The following is a 21,529-nucleotide window of genomic DNA, read 5'->3' as shown; positions in this document are numbered from 1 at the left end:
GTAATATATATATTTTTTTATCATCTTTACGGTTTTTCACTGCATTTTAATATCCGTGTGTTCCTGTTTTCAACATATCAAAACCAGTTTTTACGAGACGGATGAAATCAAACTGCACAGTCTTCTTTACTCTTCCATTAACCAAGGCTTTATTAATAATTTAAAGAAAAGCATTTTAAAATTGGTTCCTTTTGTCCTGTCAAAAGTACATTCAAATTAAGTACTTGATAACATAGAAAAAAAAGAATTTGTCTAAAACATTTTCCCAAATCATTTACAACACGGCAAGCACCAAATAAATATTTACAGTTATTTATAAATCCATCTCTAATAACTTAATAATAAACCCATCTCACACATACAGTAAATCTATCATAATGAGTACAGACCTGTACAATATACAGTGTGTGTGTGTGTGTGTGTGGCAGTCTGAGCTGTGTGTGTGTGTGCAGCAGGCTCAACGGTGGCTTGTTTGGCATTTACATTTAACTTCTCATTTCAACAAACAACCATGAATGAATTTTACAGTGTATAGAAACCTCTTCCGTTGGGATCACTGGAATGTAACATTAGCCAATGACTTCAGATGATCATGAGTTTAAAAAACCTGAATCTACTTCGCTTCTGTCCAACAATCCAGGGAGCTGCGCTGTGGGAACACTGTGAATGTGATTACACAGCACGATGTTCAGATGAAATAACGCTCGCCCCCAAACATTTACACAAACACTACTTCTCCTGCGGTAACGTTGTGGGGATGGAGCGCCGGTCTGCTCGTGACATCATGAAGTCCTCTGTGGAGACTTCTTTAAGTGTGGCGGGTGAGAATAAATCATCTGGTAAAGCACAGCACTGGTAAGGACCCCGTTCTGCTCAGACCACTCATTTGCTCTGAGCCAAATGTGTGACACTGTGTCCATCTGACCCCACCAGTGCTCTGACAGCTCTTTGTGTTCACTCCCTTTTTACTGTCCTGTTACTGGGAACCGTGGGGGGGGGGAGGTTGAGCTGTGTTTCTGGGCGGGCGTGTGAGAGAAACGGCGCGGGGAGAGAGAGGGTCATTCAAAGTCCTCTTCGTACTCGTATTCGTCCAGCTCCAGGTTGCAGTGTGGACTGGGGATCTGGAAGAAGTGTCTCTTCAGACCCAGCTCAGTGGAGATGTGCTGCCCTAAAGGGCTCAAAGGGTTGTCGTACCTACACGGACACACGGAGGTCAGAGGTCATTCAAACAGTCGAAGTGCTACAGGAACACCACGTTAAAGAAATAGGTCGACGTTCGGGAAATGTGCATATTCATTTTTGTATTGGGAGTTGGAGAAGCTCAATACAAACAAACAATGGAACCACCAGCAGCTGGTTAGCTTAGCACAAAGACTGGAAACGGAGGGGAACAGCTAGCCTGACTTTGCTCGGACTAGTACCTTTAAAAACCTGCTGATTAACAAACCAAAGTGTGAAAACGAAGCCTCAGCTGGCTGCTAACCCCCGTGAAACAACAACCTGTCGTGTTTACCCTCTTTATATGGATTACACAATCAATATATCACGGGTTCACTGGTGAGCTATAGAGGAGCTGATTGGTTGATTTTCTCACGCTTTCCCCTGTTCCCAGTGTCTGTGCTGAGCTAAGCTAACGAGCCCAGACGGTAGCTTTATTATTTTTTTTTTAGAGTTCCCAAATTGTCAAACTATTCCTTTAAAGAGAGGTTTCCAACTGGAGCAAACAAAGGAGCAACACATGAAGGCGTGGACAGAAAAGGAAAGATAACAACAGAAACCGTCTGGTTCAAAAACAGACTCCCAGCTCTAAGACGTGGCCACGTACACATTTCTGACAAAACAACTGTCTGCTGTCAACGGTGGGCTCAGATTGGGTGGGTGGGTGGATGGGGGGGGGTAGAGGCCAGGAGTGGGTTTAGGACTAGAGAGGACCTACTGGGTCCCTGAGTGTCTTACCTGCTGTGGTTACCGGCCTGTCTTTAGGAGTCGGTGGTGTTCCTAAAACCGCCACACAACATACCGGTCACCGGCCTCGTCTACCTCTGACTCACTCTGTGCTCAACCACCGCTGTCTGACTGCACAGCAGACTCCTATCAATCATCTGTCAATCATGTCTGCTGCAAAAAACATCTATTTATGTTTTAGCAATTGATAACCACACAATATTGGTAATACAGCACTGGTGACCATGCTAATAGCTTACACAATACGCAGGGCCTGTATCTATCTATCTTAGAAAATTAGCAATGATGTATAGTAAAAAAAAAAAAGAGACATTAATAAAGCAACAAACTGCTACTGACGGCAAAAGTGTAGAAAAAACCTTTAAAAGCAACTTTAAGTGATCACATGACTATCACGTGTCAGCTCGAACAGGAACAGCCAATCAGAGACAAGGATTCCCTACATCGGCCGTATTGTTCATGCATTAAAATAAATCATTACATTTCAATATCTTAGTCTGCAAAAACATATTGTATTCTTTGTAAAAAGGTTTTTAGTGAAATCCTTCTTTTTCTCCAGCAGCAATTAACAATGATCTAATATAATTATACTATACAAATGGGGATGAAGTTATATATATATATATATGAGAAATTGTGCTGCCGGTAGACGAGGTACAATATAAAGTTTCATCACTGCCGTCATGTCTTGTAATTGTCTTTTAAATTCAAGTTGTAAGAAATGGAATAAGTAGCTTTTCTTCAGACCAAAATTACAGTTTGTAATCCTTTGAATAAATTCGGGCCCAGGACTGTAATTGCAGCCACATGTAACAGAGCGATGATTGAAGTGTTGAACTCACGCGTCGTTACACTGATCGTTGGCGGCCTCCTCGGCCACCAGGATGTCGTACTCCTCTGCAGCGTATTTCTCCCAGTCCGACACCTCCTGTCCGTCCGTCTCCATCTCCTTAAAAACAGGACGAGTAAGGTGATCCCCCTCTGACGGGACAAACAAGCCACGGTGCTCTCTCACATGTGAGGACATCCTACAAGACTCAAACCCTTACCCGTATGATAGAGAACGGGTCCTTCTGCTCGTGGTCCAGGTACTTCTCGATGTTGAAGAAGGTGTCGAAGAAGATGTGGGACAGCTTGCATCTTTTGAGGTCCCGCAGAGTGATCTTCCCTGGACAGGATGAGATAGGGACGGGTATTATTAAACTATTCAGGAGGTCTCACAGCCAGCCAATCGGATATGTCAGGCTGTCTACCCTCCCTCATCTTGTAGTGTGACAGCGGTTATGGATGTGATATTGTGTCTATTAATCAAAGTACAAAACAGCTGGGCCACAAATTTGTCAAAATAGGGCTGCAACAAAGTTTTGCTTTTATTATTTATTAATCTGTCAATCAATTGTATCAATTAACTGACTCATCTAGTCTGTAAAAGTCTAACAAGTTATCGGAGTGCACTGTCAAGTTCTCAAATAATTTTGGTTGAAAAAAAACAAAGATATTCTATTTATAAAGATGTGAAAAGAGATCGGCAGCACATCCTCAGGTTGGAATTCTTACCGGATCAATGAAATAAAATGCGTATTCCAAATAAATCAGTTTCCTCTAACTGTTTTGAAACTGTGAGTCAAATGAGGATAAACTGAGCTGATGTTAAACAGCCTAACCGTCTCATGCAGCTGCTGATAAAGCTCGGGGCTACTGACAGCAGAAGCCCGATCACCTTCACTTGCAAGCCTTCAAATCTGGAACTTCCAGAGAGGGAGCGCGGCCTGATGTTTGGAGGCGGCCGCTGAAGTTAAAGATGTCCGATTTGCCTCACGATAAGACATGAATGTGCTTTCAAAGTGATGGAACAAAATTCTTAAAATCAACTGTAAACCCAACAGATAGACTTGTTACGTGGTGCCTGAAATGAAGTGATTTTCTAAATCTCCGCAGCCCTCACAAGTCCTGGTTTCTGCTTTTGAAAGAGGAGAGAAGAGACTTTCGATTGACGAGAGAATTAAGTTCAGCATTCCACGACTGCGGCGTTTAAGACGTTCCTCTGGTCTGTTTGTGAAAACTCTGCCAGACTCATCTAATCTGCATATTATGTTGTCATCTAATGCAACGTCTCCGTCTGCAGCTGGTGTGCCTGTACCGCAGACCAGAGATCATTTAATGAGACATTTTAACACACTAATAAATCTCTTAAATGTGTTGTGCTGGTGGGTGGGGGGGAAACATCAGCCTGCAATAAGACGTTGTTGCATCTCATATTACACAGCTCCACTAGTACAGCATGGCAGCAGGTCGACTGAGGGTCACATTCAGCGATCACATGTCTATCAATACTGAACACGCACGGCGTCGCCGTGGACCAGTGTCTCCTAAAAGGCACGGGGACGAGGCTAAGTGCTGGAGGGACACCGGCAGCTGGCATCAGTCAGTCCGTCTCTCATCTGTACGTTTTCTGTCTGTCGCCGTTTAAATAAATGGAACCTGTTAGGACTTTGTGGTGTGTGTGTGTGTGTGTGTGTGTGTGTGTGTGTGTGTGTGGGGGAACTTCTGAGAGCGTGTGAATGTAAAACGGGTCTGACCTTCGACCTCGGGCTTGACAAGGTCGAGCATTTGGCAGAGGCAGTCCTCGAAGGGAAGGGGCTCGATGGCCATGGTCTCCAGCCTTTGGCACTGGTCCTCGTAGAAGTACTCCAGCTCGTACATGCTGAGCACGCCGTCCCCGTCCAGGTCCATGCAGCGGAACCAGTACTCGATACTGGACACAGGGAAAGGGTGCGTGTGAGTGAAGACAAAGGCTTTGGAGAAACAGAAGATGCGATCGGTGTGGCTCGCGAGTCCACGCACCTGGTGTCGGTCTTCTTGTCCTCCTCAGAGATGAGGAACCAGACGAAGTCGGCGTAACTGAGCCGCCCCTCCTTGTGCACCTTCCGGTCTCTGGTGGAATAAACCCAGACGGTTACTACTGAAACATAAAAGATTCGCTCGGGCCTCCTTTAAGCTCTTTTACGTTCTTACCTCGTTACAGTTCCTGAGAATAGTCTCTCAATCATCTTCTGGGAGATGGCTGGAAAAAACACAGCAGAGAGATAACTTACAATCCAGACTTTTGGGAATAAAATTCTCTCATACAACAGCGATCTCGGTTAACGTGCAGTATTATCCACAACACATGCAATCCATTCTCACAGACTGTAAATCCAGACTGGCGAGAGTAAGCTCTTTTTATTTTTTTATCTGGACAATGCTATAAATCTTCCGGTCATCATTTTGACCGTGCAGTGGTGGAAATTGTTCCAGACGTGGCGTCATTGGAGCGGAGTAGAAATGCTGCTCTCTTATTGATCTCGTGTCTCATTTCCCCTCTCTCACTCACAGACCATCAACCAAGAACATGTGGCATGGAGTGTGTGGGGAGGAGCGGGTTTGTGTGAGAGCAGTGACAAAAATGAAATAAAAAGGGGCCAAATAACGTTTACAAATGTTTTTTATATATCGGCATTTGTCCGTTGTTGTTTGAACTGTGAGTGTATGATTAGAAGATGTACACTTTATCCAAATACAGCAAATCCAGCAGATTCTAGTCTGGCGTGTTTTTGATTTTGGGGAGAAAAGTGAGGCGTGGTCGTGCACACCTTGGTCATTGTGCTGTGCCAGGTCCTTCTGGTCTATGTAGAGGTCGTGGTCGGTGTCCAGCTCCCAGAACTTGCAGTAAATAACGTAGAAATGTTCGTAGGAGAAGAAGTCGGTCAGCTGGTTCACATCTTCTTCCTGCTCCAGCAGTGCCAAATTCTGAGAGAGAGAGAGAGAAAAGTTACGGCCATGAGAAGTTTGTTGTATTATTTATGATCAATATGCTATTAATATTAATATTAGCCAAATTGCCCACGATCGTTTACGGGCCGGCTTCCTTGTTCCTGTTCAGCTGCTGTACTTGGTGAAGTTGTACTTTAAACAGCTTTATAGTGTAATGAGGAGTTTAGATCATCTGACCGTTTGTTAGACTTCATTCTAGTGAAGTTGTTCCCAGTTTCAACAATTACTTTGGTGAGAACAATGTTATCATTACAGAAGCAAATTATGACCCATGTACAAAAATAACTGAATTTCCCTTCAATAAGCCGTACATTATTAACACTGCTTTGCATAAAAACAAGAAGTCAAGTGCAAGTATTAGTATATTAGGGTTTCTATTAAAAACTGTGAATGTGCAATTGAAGATAAATGTTTATATGAAAGAGCTCACACAATGATTCTTAAGCCTGGTTTATCTAAAACAATCTATTCCTGGATGTTTAAAGGACCAAAAGGCACCCTTAGTAAAACAAAATACATCTTAGTATCAGAGAAAGAAAAGAGTTTTGTAATTGTAGTCGTATACCTGAAGAAAATTACTTTTCCTGAGCTCCGAACACGTTATTTTTCCAGTCCATGAACGGTTGGCATTGTAGAATATCCTCTGAATCACCTGCAAAAAACAGTTGTCATCACGTAGAACTCAATAATGCATCAGTTAAAACATGATTGATGCATTTTGCAGTATTAATGTTGCAGGTATCTGGGTTATGGGAGCATACCGTGGTGATGTACCGCGAGTGAAAGTCCGGGGCCTCCTTCAGGAAGGCCAGGCCTGCGTGTGAGTTCACCACATCCTGGATAGATAAAGTAAAGTCAGCTCTCTTTGTCTCTACTGCAATGTCTGCCTCATTTCCACAACAAACCCCTCACAACTAGCAAACGCAAATGCAACAGAACAACTCAGTGACACGCTGTGCCTACGACAATAACAAATGCACAAGTTCAGACAAATTCTGCCGTTACTTTTCAGAGACGAGTCAAATGTTAACGCACATGTGGCATTTCTCCTTTTTGGTCGACAGAACACACGACAATCAGAGCATGCGCTTAAACGCGTGCTTATTCAGACATCCAGAGACGTCGGTGTCTATCTGCGTCACTCTGTCACACCATATGCTTTATAAATTGTGCTGTGCAAAGAAAAGGCTCCGGGCTTCGTTGGCGGAGGCCGTCACATTTTGAATGTTTCTTTGAAGGCACAGAGCACTTGGTGGACCGGTTTTGGGATCAGCTTAAAGTCTTTTCTGATTTGACAGCGAAGCGGTGGGACGGCCAGAGAAGACGTTCGCTGGTGACTGCTCCCAACCTTCTCTCCTTCCTCAGGCCACAAAGCCACAGGGGGTGTGCTGCATTTCCAATCAACTGTAGCTACATTCTTGCCATGACCCCCCCCCCCCCCCTGTCTTTTTGCTTTATTCTACCCCTTTCCCTTTCTGCTGGGGGGGAGGGGGGATTGTTGACATAAATGCGAAGGCGGCAATGAAATTAAAAGGCCTTATTTCGGGGCAGCCGTCGTGCCTCCTTGACTCTTAGTGTGAGAAATTAAATCATAGAGAAACACATAAATCACAGGGCACAGGAAACAGGCGGGGACAGTCAAATCTACTCCACTGCAATCCGCCTTTCATTCATCAAAACAGTCAAAGGCCATTCGCTGAGCAGGGACCATACAAATTAAACGGCGGGTGCCACAAGGCATCTCTGCCGGTATGCTAACGGCTGCTCGGTGGCAGCATGAAAATGAGTCAGGAGGAGGGCGGGGCCCGTGTGGAGCACCAGCAGCTTGTCAGAGGGAATGAGAGCACAAACAGCCAGCACAGCAGGTCCACATGGCCGGACTGACCAAACAGTCAATAAGGCGACTTATGAAACCCGAATCCATGATTTCTAGGATTCTTTTGGTGCTACAATGTGTGCATCACATTTCCATCTCCATCCCTCCCCTGGTTCATTTCTGTTACTCCCCTCCACTTTGTTACCGGCTTTACAGTAACATCCCTGATTTAGTCCTCGGCCACATGAAAAAGCACTGCTTCAAGCAGGGCAGCCCTAAAATTAAGCCCAGTTTGCACTATACCCAAGCCAAAGCAATGTTGCCATGCACCGCGTTTGCCAAGTCCGGCCCTCTCCCTGGGTGAGCTGCAGCCAGTACCTGCAGGAATGGAATAAGGTCGTCTTGTTCCAGGTAATTACAGCCAGGCTTGGCCAAGAGGTGCACGAATTTAGAAGCGTCGTCGTGACAGGTCTGCAGAGTTCTGGAGAAGAAAAGAGAGAACAGATGGTTGCAAGGTTACTCTCTCTATTCTTTTTTTTTTTTTTATCATTCTTTCATGAGCACAAGTTTGAAATTGTTCCCCTCATAAAAGTGCAAGTGCAGGTATAATGCATTCGGAAATTAGGATTCTGAATCGCTGCCCGGTGATTACGAGCGCCGAGCGTTACGCTCGCGACGGGGAAATAATGCGAGCGTCTGTTGCGGCCTCTCATCTAAGAATGGCTCAGTCATGAGCTCAAGTCAAAGGCCAGGTCTATCCGGTTCTCTTGAGGCTGGAGCATTAATACAAGAGCATGCCTATTGTAGAACAACAGCATTCTGCACACAGCTAAGAGCTCAGCCGCCATTACTAAAAGCCCTGTGGCGTTCCTTTCAAAAGACACTCAATAGATGTCTTCATTGAAACTTCTCTCTTGTGAGCATTTGTGGGGCCTTTGTGATCAGTGACTTCTGTTCAGGAATGAAACGGATAATGTGGCGATCGCAGAGAGCTGCATGCAGCGTCTGTATTCTCTGCGAGTGGTCCTCATTGTTCAAAGGGGACTGTACGAGTGTACCGGCGGCCCAGTGAGGATAAGAAGAGCCATTGTCTTACTTTCTCCACATAGCCACCAACTTGTGAACGGACACGAACCCGGTCCTGTCGCCTCCAGCCGAGCAGAACAATGGCATCTTCCAGTAGAGAGGACACTCGCAGGCCTGGGGAGACAAGAAAGCAGAAGAGTTGGGGGGAGAGTGCGGTGTGGATGTACAGAAGAGAGAAAGAAAGTGCACTGCCTGGATACACAAGATCTCTAATGCAGAAAAACACGACACAATGACACTGTTGCATCACTTAAAAGACCCAGAGGACATCCACTCATGTCTCTCTTCACTCAGGTTCCCCTCAGGCCACTGCTCACATTCCTCACGGAGAGAATATTTTCCGAAAGGAGGTTCAGAATCATTTGCTGGGGTGGCAGCTGTACCTCCAATGCTCCAAAATCACATTCTCACCTTGGCGACCATCCCCATGTCCTCAATGGTGGCCCTTTCATTTGGGAATTGGGAAAATGTTTTCTCAATTTTGGAAATGAGGCTGTCGATGTTGACGTTGGCTTGGGGCTGGCCCTGTGGGAAGTAGAACTTTGGAATGCTTTCACTCAGCGCTGTGGCGACGGGCTCCTGCGTCCTCACCTGGGCCTGAGACAAACACACAGAAATGCACTGTTAGCCACCGACGCTAGCGAAAGGCTAACGCCTCGCAGCGCAAAGCATTCCAGCGTGTGCCGGGGCTAGCCTGGACACACACTCTACATTGCTGGCACGACGAGCACACCTCTCAGCAGCCCCGAGGCCCGTCAGCTAGTAGTTATAGTTCTTATCCGTTTATCTGTAATCCTGTATTAGAATTTCCCCTTTAATAGATTGTCACTCCGTAACAGCTTTAAATGAAGATGTGTCAAGTGACATTAATATGTGTAGAATTCTTTGACCTTGTTAATGTCATCCGTTTATCAAATTAGAGTCAGGCATTTAGAGGGCGCTGTAGAACAAGTTAATAACTAGATAAGGCAGAGGACATCATTTATAAATAACATTTAAATATAGAAATCTACTTACAGCTGTACTGGTCTAGTTGTATTTGATAAACACAAGCATTACATAAATAGGTAATGGGGATGACTCATGTTGAGTATTAGTCATTCGTCATTACTGGAGAACTGGTGTCACGTTTGTGGCATCACAATAACGTCGAATTAAGAAAGAAGTCTTTAACCGCATAATGTGTGATCTAACTGGACACAAAGGGTATCTCTAAACAACATGAAAGTCAACCACACACTGTGAGTGATCGTGTTTACAGACGCTGTGAACTATCTGTTTTTACCAGTTATGTTTACAACAGACCAATGTTTCCAGTTGTCAGTTCAACTCCTCATGCTACGATCCGTGTCAACATATTGGGAAATGATAAACTCAACAAATACTGACTGGATCTTTAATAAACACAAGGTTCTCTTTAATGACTGCATTTGTCAAATAAATCAATCAAGTGCCAGGAGACATTTTGACAACATAGATAACATTACTGATGACTTAAGTATTCCAGTAAGCCACGAACGGACACGCCTCAATCCAATACTGACGTTGTTATTGGCATGTGTTACCTTCTTTAACGGACAACCCCAAGAAAGGACTAGACGACTGCAACTTCACGATGCATAACGTGTGTTCCCTTAAAATAAAGACTGAGAGACACCTTTGGCTCGGCTTAAACTAGGGCTGCACTGATCCAGCTGTTTCAGTCCAGATACTGATACCAACACCTGGGCTTTGGGTATCGACCCATCGACAGTGCTGAGAGTTTAATCAATGAGCACGTATGCCTCACTGTGTGGAAGTGACAGGGACCATTCTTTTATGTGCAAGTCTGGACATTGTAAAACAAAATGTAATGAATAAATACATAAATATTATTGTATTGATAGGTTATTATTACAGTAATAAACCAAACACCAGCAACTTGGTGTAAAAATCTTCAAAATTAACAGTGAATATGCAAATCAAATGGAAACCCTTTTAATGCAGCAACAAATTGGTCAAATTTAAACAGGAATTACAATCAGTCAGTATATAATATATATAGTATTTACATAAAGAATTGAATCGAATAGATCGGCCAGTTATCATCGATACTCGATCCAGCATCGGCCTGATGTGGATACTGGTGCATCACTAGTTGGAACAGAGTCCCCGATTAAAGGCAAGTAGACAGCAGTCGTCAATGACAGCCCTGGAGACAGAAGCTGGGCTTGCGAGGGTGCATGTGTGGGTGTTAGCTTAGAACTGGAGAGGTACAGTGTGGGTTTAGGGCCTTTTAGCTGTGAGTCGTTACAAGATATAATGCTGAGCTGAACCTTTATTAAATCTTCAAAAACCTTCCAATACACCACAGCACGGAAACATTTCTGTGCGTGTCCTCTTAACTACTTCTGCCCAGGACCAAAACAATAGCTTTGTGTGTGCTTTGCTTTGGACATGGAAACCAGTGTCTCTTTTGAAGTCTGATAACAATGACATAATGCAACATTGGGCCCGTGTCTTTATGCAATGATACATCTTATTCCAAAGCAGTGTGATTTACTACACCATCTGAGCACAGCTGACACACTGTGAGTAGATGGTGTTCATTGATAAAACGTCCCCATGGTGTCTGGCTGAGGACTTTGCTGGAGAGGACATGAGTCAGTGAAGCTGTACACTTAAAAAGCCAGAATGCATTAGGACACAAATGTGTTATGTTGCGCATATTAGCCACTTACTAAAAACAGCTTGAGCAGAGCATGCTTCACTCAGAGTCGTCATCCCATACCCAATGACCCTTTACATGCCAACTGGCCTCATAAACACCCACACAGGCTAAGAGACAAAAAAAATACCATCTTGTTGTTTTTTGGTGCAACACAACATTCTACCAATTGTTCTCAAGTCTAGCTAGATTTGACAAAGCCTACATATAACCATTGTGAAACCCTTAAAATTATAGTAGGATCTAGCCATATCCATTCCTACAGGATGAGTGTCAACAGTGAATGAAATTGTTTTGCTGTATTCAGTGATCTCCTCATTTCAACCTGAGGAATGATGAATGCTGCTGCTCCTCTGCTCCTCTGTCCTGTGTGCTGGTGTCAGCCATGGCTATAAAAGGACATAAACATCTCCTGCTGCCCTGCCCCTGTCCCCTCTATCTCTCGCTTCATGCTAACCGCTAGCAGAGCTCTTGAGCACAACCGCTAAGCCCCGTGACATTTTACACGTTCACGATGATGTGGTGTGGAAAAGGACGGTAAAGCAGCTGAGCACAACATACCACGCAAGATGAAGCCCCCCCCCCCAACAACCGCGGCTCACGTTTCATACTTCTTGTCACAAATAGAAAAAAACCTGACCCCAGACCACCCATAAAAAGTGGATATGATTGCACAACAATCACATTGTTACATGGCACAGCAATGTGTGTAAGCTAATTGATGAAAGTCGCCTTGGGAAAGTGATGCAACTCATTTGTCCTCAATGTGCAGCTTGCTCCAACAACACCTATAGTTCCACTTTATAAAGACGGTAAGAGTGAGGACAAATAGGCCTCTAACATAACAGATATGTACCAATGCAAGCTGATTACCAAGACACGAAGCCCACAAATACCAGTCCACATTACTGGGCCTGCCCACTGGCCTGTGGTAGAGGGTACACTCATACACTCAACACCTGCCTGTCCTTGCTGGAAGGCTCTGAGCCGCTTCTTGAACCGAGAGGGCAGAACAAAGTCACAGCCGCGTGCCAGCAGGGCCAACTCCTTCCTCAGGTCCGGGTCCTGACGCAGAGAGAGCTCCCTCATCCTCATCCTTGCTGCGGACAGGACGGGGAAGACATGTACACACGCAACGCAACCGTCACTCCGGCGTTATCCTCTGGACTGCGTGAATCACTTGGTGCCAGTGAGCGCTGTGAGCGAAAGGCAGTGGCGGCGGTGGAAGTCCTCTGTGTCCCTGTGATTGTCCTCTGTCAGAGTGAGAGCCTCCTAATGCAAGGGAGCAGCTGCTACTGTGACTCTCTCTCTCCCATTCCAGATCTGGTCGCACAATCTCAGCTCTGCCTGCTGCTGCTGCTGCTCTGTCCCAGTCCCTACACAACATGCACGTACGTACGTACACACACACACACACAAGTACGCCGCACAGGGTCAGGGAGCCCTTGCCTCAAAGCCGGTGGGGAGATAAGAGGCGGCAGGGTGTTTGTGTGTGGGAGTCACTTAGTGTACGTGTGGGATGGGAGGGGTGTGTGCAATGGATCTGCCCTTTCCAGTTTGCATTCCTCCGCGCTCATGGAAGGTTATGCAAAGAGACAGACCTGTTGTTGCAGCTTGCAGCAGCCGCGGAAGCCAAATGAGGGATGCGCCTCAATACCGCGATGACACGCTGCTCGTGTTCACCGGCTTCCTTTCCGAAAAGCTCCCACACGACCAAACACGTCGCTTGTGCTCTGAGGCCTGCAAATTGGACCCCCTTCCTCTGGGCGGTACAGACAGACGCTAATGGGGAAAATTCTAAATAAAACCCCTGAAGTGATGGAATATGATTTCAGCCACATGCTAATTCTGTCTACATCTGTCACTAAAGTGTGAATCACCAGAACAACAGGCACACAAAATAAACTTAATGAGGCACTGGCAAATACAATAAACACACAACCACGGTATGACTACTTTATAATAGATAACAAGAGTGTAGGTCAAATACAAATGTTCTATGCAACTATTCTGCATCTTATCTAATGGTGGTCTTTGTTTTGCCTTCCCCTGGCAAGCCTGGGCTGCCAGCCATTCCACGTCTTATTATAGTTGATGGGCAAAATGGGGGGGGGGGGGGCGACATGTCAAATTCAAAGAATGATGACCAAACAAGTCTGCGCCTATTAAAAGCATCAGTAAGGACTGTTTGGGCAATCCAAGAAACTGGACCTGGAAAACAAGTGTGTATCTTTAGTCCTCAAACAAACATCCGCTTCCGGTTGCTGCTGCCCTGGAGTGATGGCAATTACATCAATTCTCCACAAATGTGCTGATCTAACAGCTCTGGGGTCGACTGTGCGTACGGAGAGCCTCACACCTACCTACATCCTCCTGCTGATGTGAGTGTTGATTAAACAGAAATGGTTCAGAGATGTCCACATCAGCAGACTATGTAAATAAGCCTTTGTCTTTTGTTAGTTGTCGTTGTTATTTCACACAGAAAGTGAAAGAACGGCCACCTTATTTTTAGATGACAGGATCACAAAGTCGACGGTTTTCCACTGGTTTCTGCTCAAGCCCAGTTCCTGTTATCGCCCACACAGGACGCTGCACGTGCTCGATAAGCTGTTTGTATGACGGCTTCTTCACACTGGCTGCCTTTTGTTCATGCTCATCAATTCAAACCAAACATGGAAAGGAAAGCACCGAGGCCAAAAATAAAGAAAACACACGGGCAGATCACAACTGTCAACGCATATGGAATACTGGTCTGTCCAACCTTGTGTTGGAGCAAACTAAAAGAAGTGTGTTTCACAACACAGCGAGGATAATGATGTGCTTGTTTATATATGAGGCAACAGTCCTGTTAGTGTTTTCAAATCAGGGCACACGTGGTGTGTGGAGGTTACTGACAGTCTGGATCGATTGATGTGGACGCGCATCAGGACAAATCAGTGTTGAAGTCAGACGTGTGCTGCATTGTTTACGTTTTTAAGTTGGGTTAAGTAGTAATGTGTGGGAAAGAACAAGATTAAGGCCAAAAACAATAATTGTATTATTGTGGTCAAGCCCGGGACAATTTGGTAGGGACTGTTGAAAACCGGACATTTTTGTGTTTTACAGATATCTGACAGGACTCGGGAGGCCCGGCTTGAAACCAGGACAAACCTGGACGTCTGGTCGCCCTCACAAAACACATACAGGTTGTGAACATAAGCTTCCATCAGGATGATTTAAAGTTAAAGTCCCAGAGAAACAGAAGTTATAGTGCTTCAGCTCCTGTACTGTGATGTACTGTGATTACATTTTGATGCAAAAAAAGACTGATAATGATAGATTTGAAATATAGGCTATGTGGCATAAGACAAGAGACAAATGAACAATAAACACCGTGACTGTGAATAACCAGGATGGACAAACTCCAGCAAACCAGATCATCTGAGGGCCATTGCAGGCAGGCTGTCCAAACAACACGACCCCCTGAGGTAGCCAGCTACCAGTCAGACTGCTAAAGTACTAGGTCCACACTCTAGTGGGTCACTGTGACGAAAACACGAGAACTCAGACTGACCCCACAGTATGTCTAACCTGTAAACTGTTAATCTGATGTGCATGTAAACATGTGTGCAGTCATGTCCTCTTATTACACGTGAGATTATAAAACACAGTGTTAAGCGAGTGACTATCGGCAAGTCCCAGCAGTCAGAGGACTATTCACAAGTTGCTGAGGTTGGATTTTAGTTGAGCTTCCATCAAAAAGGCCGTCGACACTGTTGTTATAAAACTGTGATATTCAAGAGACAACATGCAGGGCAGAAATATTACAGGAGGGTGGGGCAAACCGATTAAAACTCCTCCAGCGGGCTTTCCCAAACTGTCAATACAAGTGCAACGACCCACACACACTGAGTTCAGCTGGCTTCAGTATATCTGCATTACTGCATTGAACCAGTTACATGTACCACAGTACATCCACTCCGAGGTGACTCAGACCATCCCATGACAGCAGGGTAGAGCCACAGCTGGTTCACAGCGCTGATGCTGCCGTGAAATCCAGAAAGCTCCGGCCCAATCCGCCACAATCGGATGTCTGAGACTGGGATTTTGAGATACATGTGAACATGGGCCAAAAATAGGCCTGATTGACTGACAACATGGTGGGCTCAGGGAAGGCCGACGAGTAGAGCACGATGTGAGCAGATCAGCTGGGCTTGTGTTAGAGCAATAATGCAGGAGCGGAGTCGGACAGCTATCGTAGGGGTCTGTTGGAAGATCTATGGAGTCCACATGGCACCAGAAGTGGAGCAAAGGGCCAGAACACGAAAGAAATAAGCTGCAGATAAGGGGTGACGATACTCAGCCCCCCCCCCCCCACCACCACCACCACACACACAACAGTGTTACAGTAAATACTGTGTAAACATTGAAAGAGCTTAAAGTGAATTTTCCCTAAAAGCTAGAAGGTTGCGAAGATGATATTTAACATTGATGATGACTTCTTCCTACAAGTGTTTACAATCCAGGAAACAGACTTTAAAAATGACATTGATTTTATGTTTCCAGGGTTTTCACTACAGTGAGAGTCAAAGTGAGCTGGCTGTATGAGCGCTCAGATAACTGTGTTTGGAGTTTATACATACGTAGCTTATTCAATTACACGTTTATGAATAAACATAAAGCTGGACAAACAACAGGTCAATTGAGACAAATGACAACAGGGTAAGGAAATTAAAACCATTCGACAACTTTTCATAAAGTTAAACAACAACAAAAACAACTGGAATAGTTTACAAGGTGCTTTGGTGCTCCAGAAATACTGGTAGAATGCATAGGCAGATAGCCACCTCATACTTCTTTGTGCCATCTCACATCAGGCCTGGATCAACGGATTCTGAGCTGAAACCCAACGTTTGCAATCGAACACTTTATACTGATAAATTCCCACGACTCCAAAATAAAAGGACTTGTGGGAAACACGTTTAACACCTGGTTCAGTCTGACAGGTCAGGTGACTGATGACGTGACTCTAGACCCTTTGCTTCAAATAGCTTCAATGTTGCTGAGCCCAACCGAGCACGTTACAAAAATACATCTTGTGAAATAACCTGTGATCCTAAATGTGGACGCTGAGAACTGAAGAACAAAACAAACCCTCAAAGTACATTTATTTATACTAATCTATACTGCTACGGCTATTGAGTGTCTCCGCGTGTGACCTATTGCACTCGTAACACAGAGGACATTTCAGCTGCCGAGCTACACAGCAGAACCTGAAGCCAGGCCTTTCTAGGAAGCTGCCAGTTACTGTACATAGTGCACATGACAAATCTATGACCACATGCGCTGACAATGAGCAGCGTCTAATAGAAGTTGTTTCAGAGAAAATTACAGAGGATGAATGTGCTGCCACGCCTCATCTCACTGGCAGAGTTCTGGGTGTCTAATGCCAACACAAGGGAACCAAGGCTATCTATATCGGTGTCTGATGTCAAAGTCGGACCAGCTGTTCCAGGCTGCATCAGCGTGACATAAATTGAATTTTTGAGTAATCCTTTGAAGAATGCATCTGTATGCAGGAATTCATTTTGTTGTCTTAAAATAGGAGTATTACTTTGTACGACCTCACAATCCCTTTAATATTGAGTAACACAGTGAGGCCAGAGGAATACATACAAAGTGTCCAGCAGTTGCTTTTTATGAATCTGTGGTGAGGGGGGTGGCATTGGGGGCCAAATGTATATATCTGTAAAACCTCTTACTGCTCCACAATAAGGGCTCATAAAAAACCAAGACAAGTAGGAAAGCTCTTGGTAAAGATTCAAAGCCAATGGATCACCCTTGTGAGGAAGAGAGAGACCAGCATGCTACGGCAATGCCTTTCACATCCTCTTCCTCCTGTGTTCAGGCTGTTCGAGCAATGAATCATCTCTCATCGGGTCACAAAACGGCCTGTGTTTGTATCATCACCTAGACCTGAGATATCCTGGTGAACAGAGGATCAAAACCTCTAACGGGTGTTTCATTCTGATGCATTTTAGGTCTCTACATGTGTCTGAAAAGAATGGAAAGTTAAGCATTATGGACTTCTTAAATAAGTTTTTTCTTCCATTTTTCTAGTTGGTTAAAAAGATATGCTTTATGATAGACCTATGAAATTTGCTTTGGATATGAGGCAATAAACACTGATAATATGATTATGTGAGTTATGCAAATAGGTATTCTATATTTTTGGACTCTTGTTATTGTGGATCTGGTTGATATTGATTTGTGGTGACTTATAAACCCATGCAGGCTACGTATAGTTATCTGCATTACACAATATATCAGAAGAGGATCATCTTGTCTTTGCTCTACCTCCAGCCCTGGTGTTCCAGTCAGAGAGAGTGATGTCTCACCAGTAAACCACTCGAACGTCTTTAGCGTGTCAACAGCATGTCGAAGGCGGAGTCTCTAAGAGCACGTGCCTCCAGCTGTCTGGCTGTCACCACACTCGCTACGCTCACAACTTCTGATCTTGACAGAGCCCTCCAACAGACACACAAAACATTTGTTTAGCCTTTTAACTGCGTTGTGCAGCTTCAATTCTATAATCGAAGCAGCCCAAAGCAAAAAAAAAAACAAGATTTACATTAAGTGATAATAAGATCTGCCCCACACGGACTGAAAGGAGCAGCCAGAGTGGCAGTGATAGGCTCGGTTCAGACACTCCCACCTCTCATACCACACTAATTCTTGGGCGAGGCCTGAACATTTGGAAAGTATTTGCCTAATAATCACAGCATATGCCTTCAGACATGGAGGCTCCACTGTGATAGTGCAGCGTGGACAGCGCCTCCATGCCTTTGATCTGGTTGGCTACTCAGCAGCCCCTTGTGGCAAGCCTCAGAAAATAAAGACCCCAGAGGATACATTAGGGCCAACTGTGAGGAACTAGAAATTGAAATCTGTAAACGGTTGGGATGGATCAAATAAACTGATTAAAGCCCCTGAGTGTGGGATTTAAAATATGTCCAACTTGGGGGGTTAGAGTTAAAGTAAGACACTGCAGCAGACAGCAAATGTTGTTGCTACCAACAAGGACGCTATAATCACATGGAAAAATAGATCAACCACAAACTCAGTAACTCATTACATTTACTATTGGATATTCATGCTATGACTGATGAGGTGCAACTTTTGGCTATAATGCCGCTGCACTTAGCAAACCCATGAACGCATGATCTTAAACAGCGGTTACGTTTAGCCTGCCATAATAGGAAAAGCACCAGTGTTACTAATAACATCAATATTGGCTTCATTTTATTCAAATACACCAGTAGGCCATGACAGTGTGCCAGCATGCACAATACCAGGACCCTGAAATAGAAGCAGCTATCTGTTATTTAGACCGCTGCTTTTTATACTATGTTATGTTAAAACGCCTTCGGTGAAAAAAAGCCTAATGGCACAGTTTGTGTGCATATATGAAGTAGGTATACGTTATGATAAACAGTGAAACTCATACAGGTCCTCATTTCCTTGGTCAAAGCAAAGTAAACGAGCAAGTGTCTGCATGCTTGTTGTTAAGGCGGTTATTAACTTAGCTTGACAAACATGGAATTCATGCATTCGATTAGTACAGGTGTACCGAAGAAACTGGTAACTGTGTGCGTACAGTCTACTAAAACACAATATAACCATTTCAACCTATGTAATGAAGATGAATTTCATTACATTTAATGTACATTGCAAAATAATGCTATATTCCCCGTCTCTACCTGCGCCTCAGACTTTACTGCGAATACCTGTTGCAAAACCAACAAAGCCTAAGAAGGTCTAAGATTTTGCAACACACCCTTAAGTCACGGGTACCTCAGGTGGCTCCAGGAAGAAGGCTGATACTGCGGGATACGCCTTGCTTTCGATGTTATTAAGAGCTGCCTTACATGGTTGCCCGTTGGCATGATCTTGTAAGAACCTCCGAATCTTGTTTAAACATGTAAAACTGTTTCAGTTTGGATAAGGTGTTTGGAATTATGTCGATGGGCTGTGTGATAACAGAACAGTTTAAATGTTGTTCAATGTCTTAATTGACCATTTCAGTCGAGAACTTGCCTTTTTCGTGCTGACAGACCTCCGTAGCACCCTGCCATTGGGTCCGGTCACTCTGGTATTACTGCTGCTGCCCGAGGGCAGAGTGCTGGCAGACGGGGGGCTGGAGGGAGTGCCAAGAGGAAGGGGCTTCTTCTCCGCCAGGTTCCTCTGGGATGCCACGTTGTTGTTCTCGTTGAAGGTCAGCGACCTTTTGTCCTGGCCGTCCCCACAGCTCAGTTCAATGTGTTGTCCGCTTTTGATTATGTCAAGATAGTCTTTGAGTAGCGACTGGGTTGCAGTGTCACTCAACCAGTTGAGAAACAGCTCATCCACTTTCATCTTCAGAACTGGCTGGAGGACTTGTGGTGACGGCATTTTTGCAGGATATCGCTGAACGTAACGCTACCTGTGCAGAAATATAAGAGTTAATACCACAGCACACCACCCTGGGGCTGTAATTCAAGCACAACCCTCAATGAATACAGATACACTGTACAACCGACGAGATGACCAAGTTATTTTAAATGCAGTGACTGAAAATAACACTTGCAATTGCTTAGTGTCAGTCTTCCTTGCTTTGAGTACACAACAAAACACCCACTGACGTTATTGAGTTTTAGCGCGAAATGTCAATGCCGTAGCCCACAGGCAAAAGTAAACACACATATTGACCCCGGTATCATTAGCTATTTTTAAAAACTCCATTGTAGGAAATAGAGCTGCTTAAAGCAAGTATATACTTAGCTAGCGTCACTTAGCTGTCAGGCTAACGTTAAACACGAGAAGCCAGGGCTTACAGAGTTAGTCCATGTTGGTGTGAGATGATTCTATTAGCAACACTTGTTAGCTACATTAGCTCTAGCAAGCTAACGTTAGCCGGTAATTGAGGTAACCAACCTTAGAGTGAATGCACGTTAAAGCCCAATGCGTTGAAGTGACTCTACGTTACTTCCTTCATCGGCGAAGCTGTTGCACGCGTATCTGTTTACCTGAATTACAGAAGCATCGCTGCACCTCCTGCGTTCATTCCGCTGAGCGAAAGCGAAGCACACAAGTGCTACTTCTCAGGCTGTCGTTCCCCTGGTAACCACAAAGTGTTAACGCGAGATCTTGTGCAGGGTGAGAGTTCATCCTCTGGTTCATCTCGGCAAAACGCTCCTTTTCCTCCAAGAACATGTCTTCCCACCGCCCACCTGTTCAGAGAAAAAGCTTGCTTCACTGCTCGCTGCGGTGTGTACAAAAATATGTCTCCACTCTGTCATTATTTCTGCTGCTACAGTTTTCCTTATTTTAAGCCTCAGTACTCAGTGAGAAAAAATAGCATTACCGCGGTTTAAAATACATCCAGTTCTGCTAGCACAATGTTTTAAAATGATAGAAAATATAGTATGCTGCAGTGGCCCCTGAAAGTGTTGCATTAGACTCACGTTACTACTACTAGGCACCATACCACAACAACTACTACTTCTAATGTCAGCTGGTCGAGGTAGAGACGTTTAACAAATTCAAGTTTGGCCATTTAACCTGTAACAATCTGTCGTATTTTATAAACTTGTGTGTATTTTATATGAAATCTTAATTTGTTTAAGTAGTAAGTAGCTTTAAAGTAAATGTAGTGGAGTAAAAAGTAGTACCATATTTCAAGAAGTAGTAAATTACGTCAACATTGTACTCAAATACAGCACGCTTGATGTACTTAGATACAATCCACCTCTGCATGAAGTACATCCTGCATGAACACATGTCTATAACAACACTGATGTATGACGCAGGCACGCTTCATTTTTTTTTGTGCAAGTTGAGACATGCTTACCTTAATGAACACAGTTATATTCATGCATTGTGTTGCTGCAACCCATGTCTCCTACAAAATTACCACCGTTTGTCAATTCATGACTGTTTTCCGCAATGCACAATCCAGATCAACTGGGTCGTCACTGTGGGACTCCTCTCCAGGAAACTAGCCCCGTGTGACCAATTTGGCCTCTTATGAACTTGATCCTGACTCTCTCCGCATGAATAACAATGACACATCTGCGCCTGATTCCACCCTCTCTTCTCTCCTCATCGAAGCAGCTGGGTCGAGC

General features: G+C 44.5%; 1 protein-coding gene across 5 annotated transcripts; it reads right to left on the bottom strand.

The window, feature by feature from the left end:
• Positions 1-133: 133 nt before the first annotated feature.
• On the bottom strand, positions 134-20,503 carry ppp2r3b (protein phosphatase 2, regulatory subunit B'', beta). Of its 5 annotated transcripts, none has more exons than XM_079170374.1 (14): positions 20,432-20,503; positions 19,464-19,848; positions 9,092-9,277; positions 8,691-8,794; positions 7,973-8,075; positions 6,540-6,614; positions 6,344-6,430; positions 5,598-5,754; positions 4,981-5,029; positions 4,810-4,899; positions 4,545-4,720; positions 3,015-3,133; positions 2,808-2,914; positions 134-1,194 (listed from the first exon to the last, which is right to left on the bottom strand). In XM_079170374.1, exons 2-14 carry the CDS (start codon positions 19,815-19,817, stop codon positions 1,059-1,061), a joined length of 1,743 nt encoding a protein of 580 aa, XP_079026500.1. In that variant the 5' UTR covers positions 19,818-19,848; positions 20,432-20,503; the 3' UTR covers positions 134-1,058. The 5 variants fall into 5 exon arrangements, with proteins under 5 accessions (XP_079026500.1, XP_079026499.1, XP_079026501.1 ...); XM_079170373.1 differs by having other exon boundaries at positions 20,340-20,478; XM_079170375.1 differs by having other exon boundaries at positions 19,464-19,844; positions 20,340-20,436.
• Positions 20,504-21,529: the final 1,026 nt, after the last annotated feature.

The sequence above is a fragment of the Pholis gunnellus genome, assembly GCF_910591455.1.
Source record: "Pholis gunnellus genome assembly, chromosome: 12".
NCBI classification, from domain to species: Eukaryota; Metazoa; Chordata; class Actinopteri; order Perciformes; family Pholidae; genus Pholis; species Pholis gunnellus.
The sequence above is the reverse complement of the archived record's forward strand: the minus strand, read 5'-3'. Positions and strand labels throughout refer to the sequence as shown.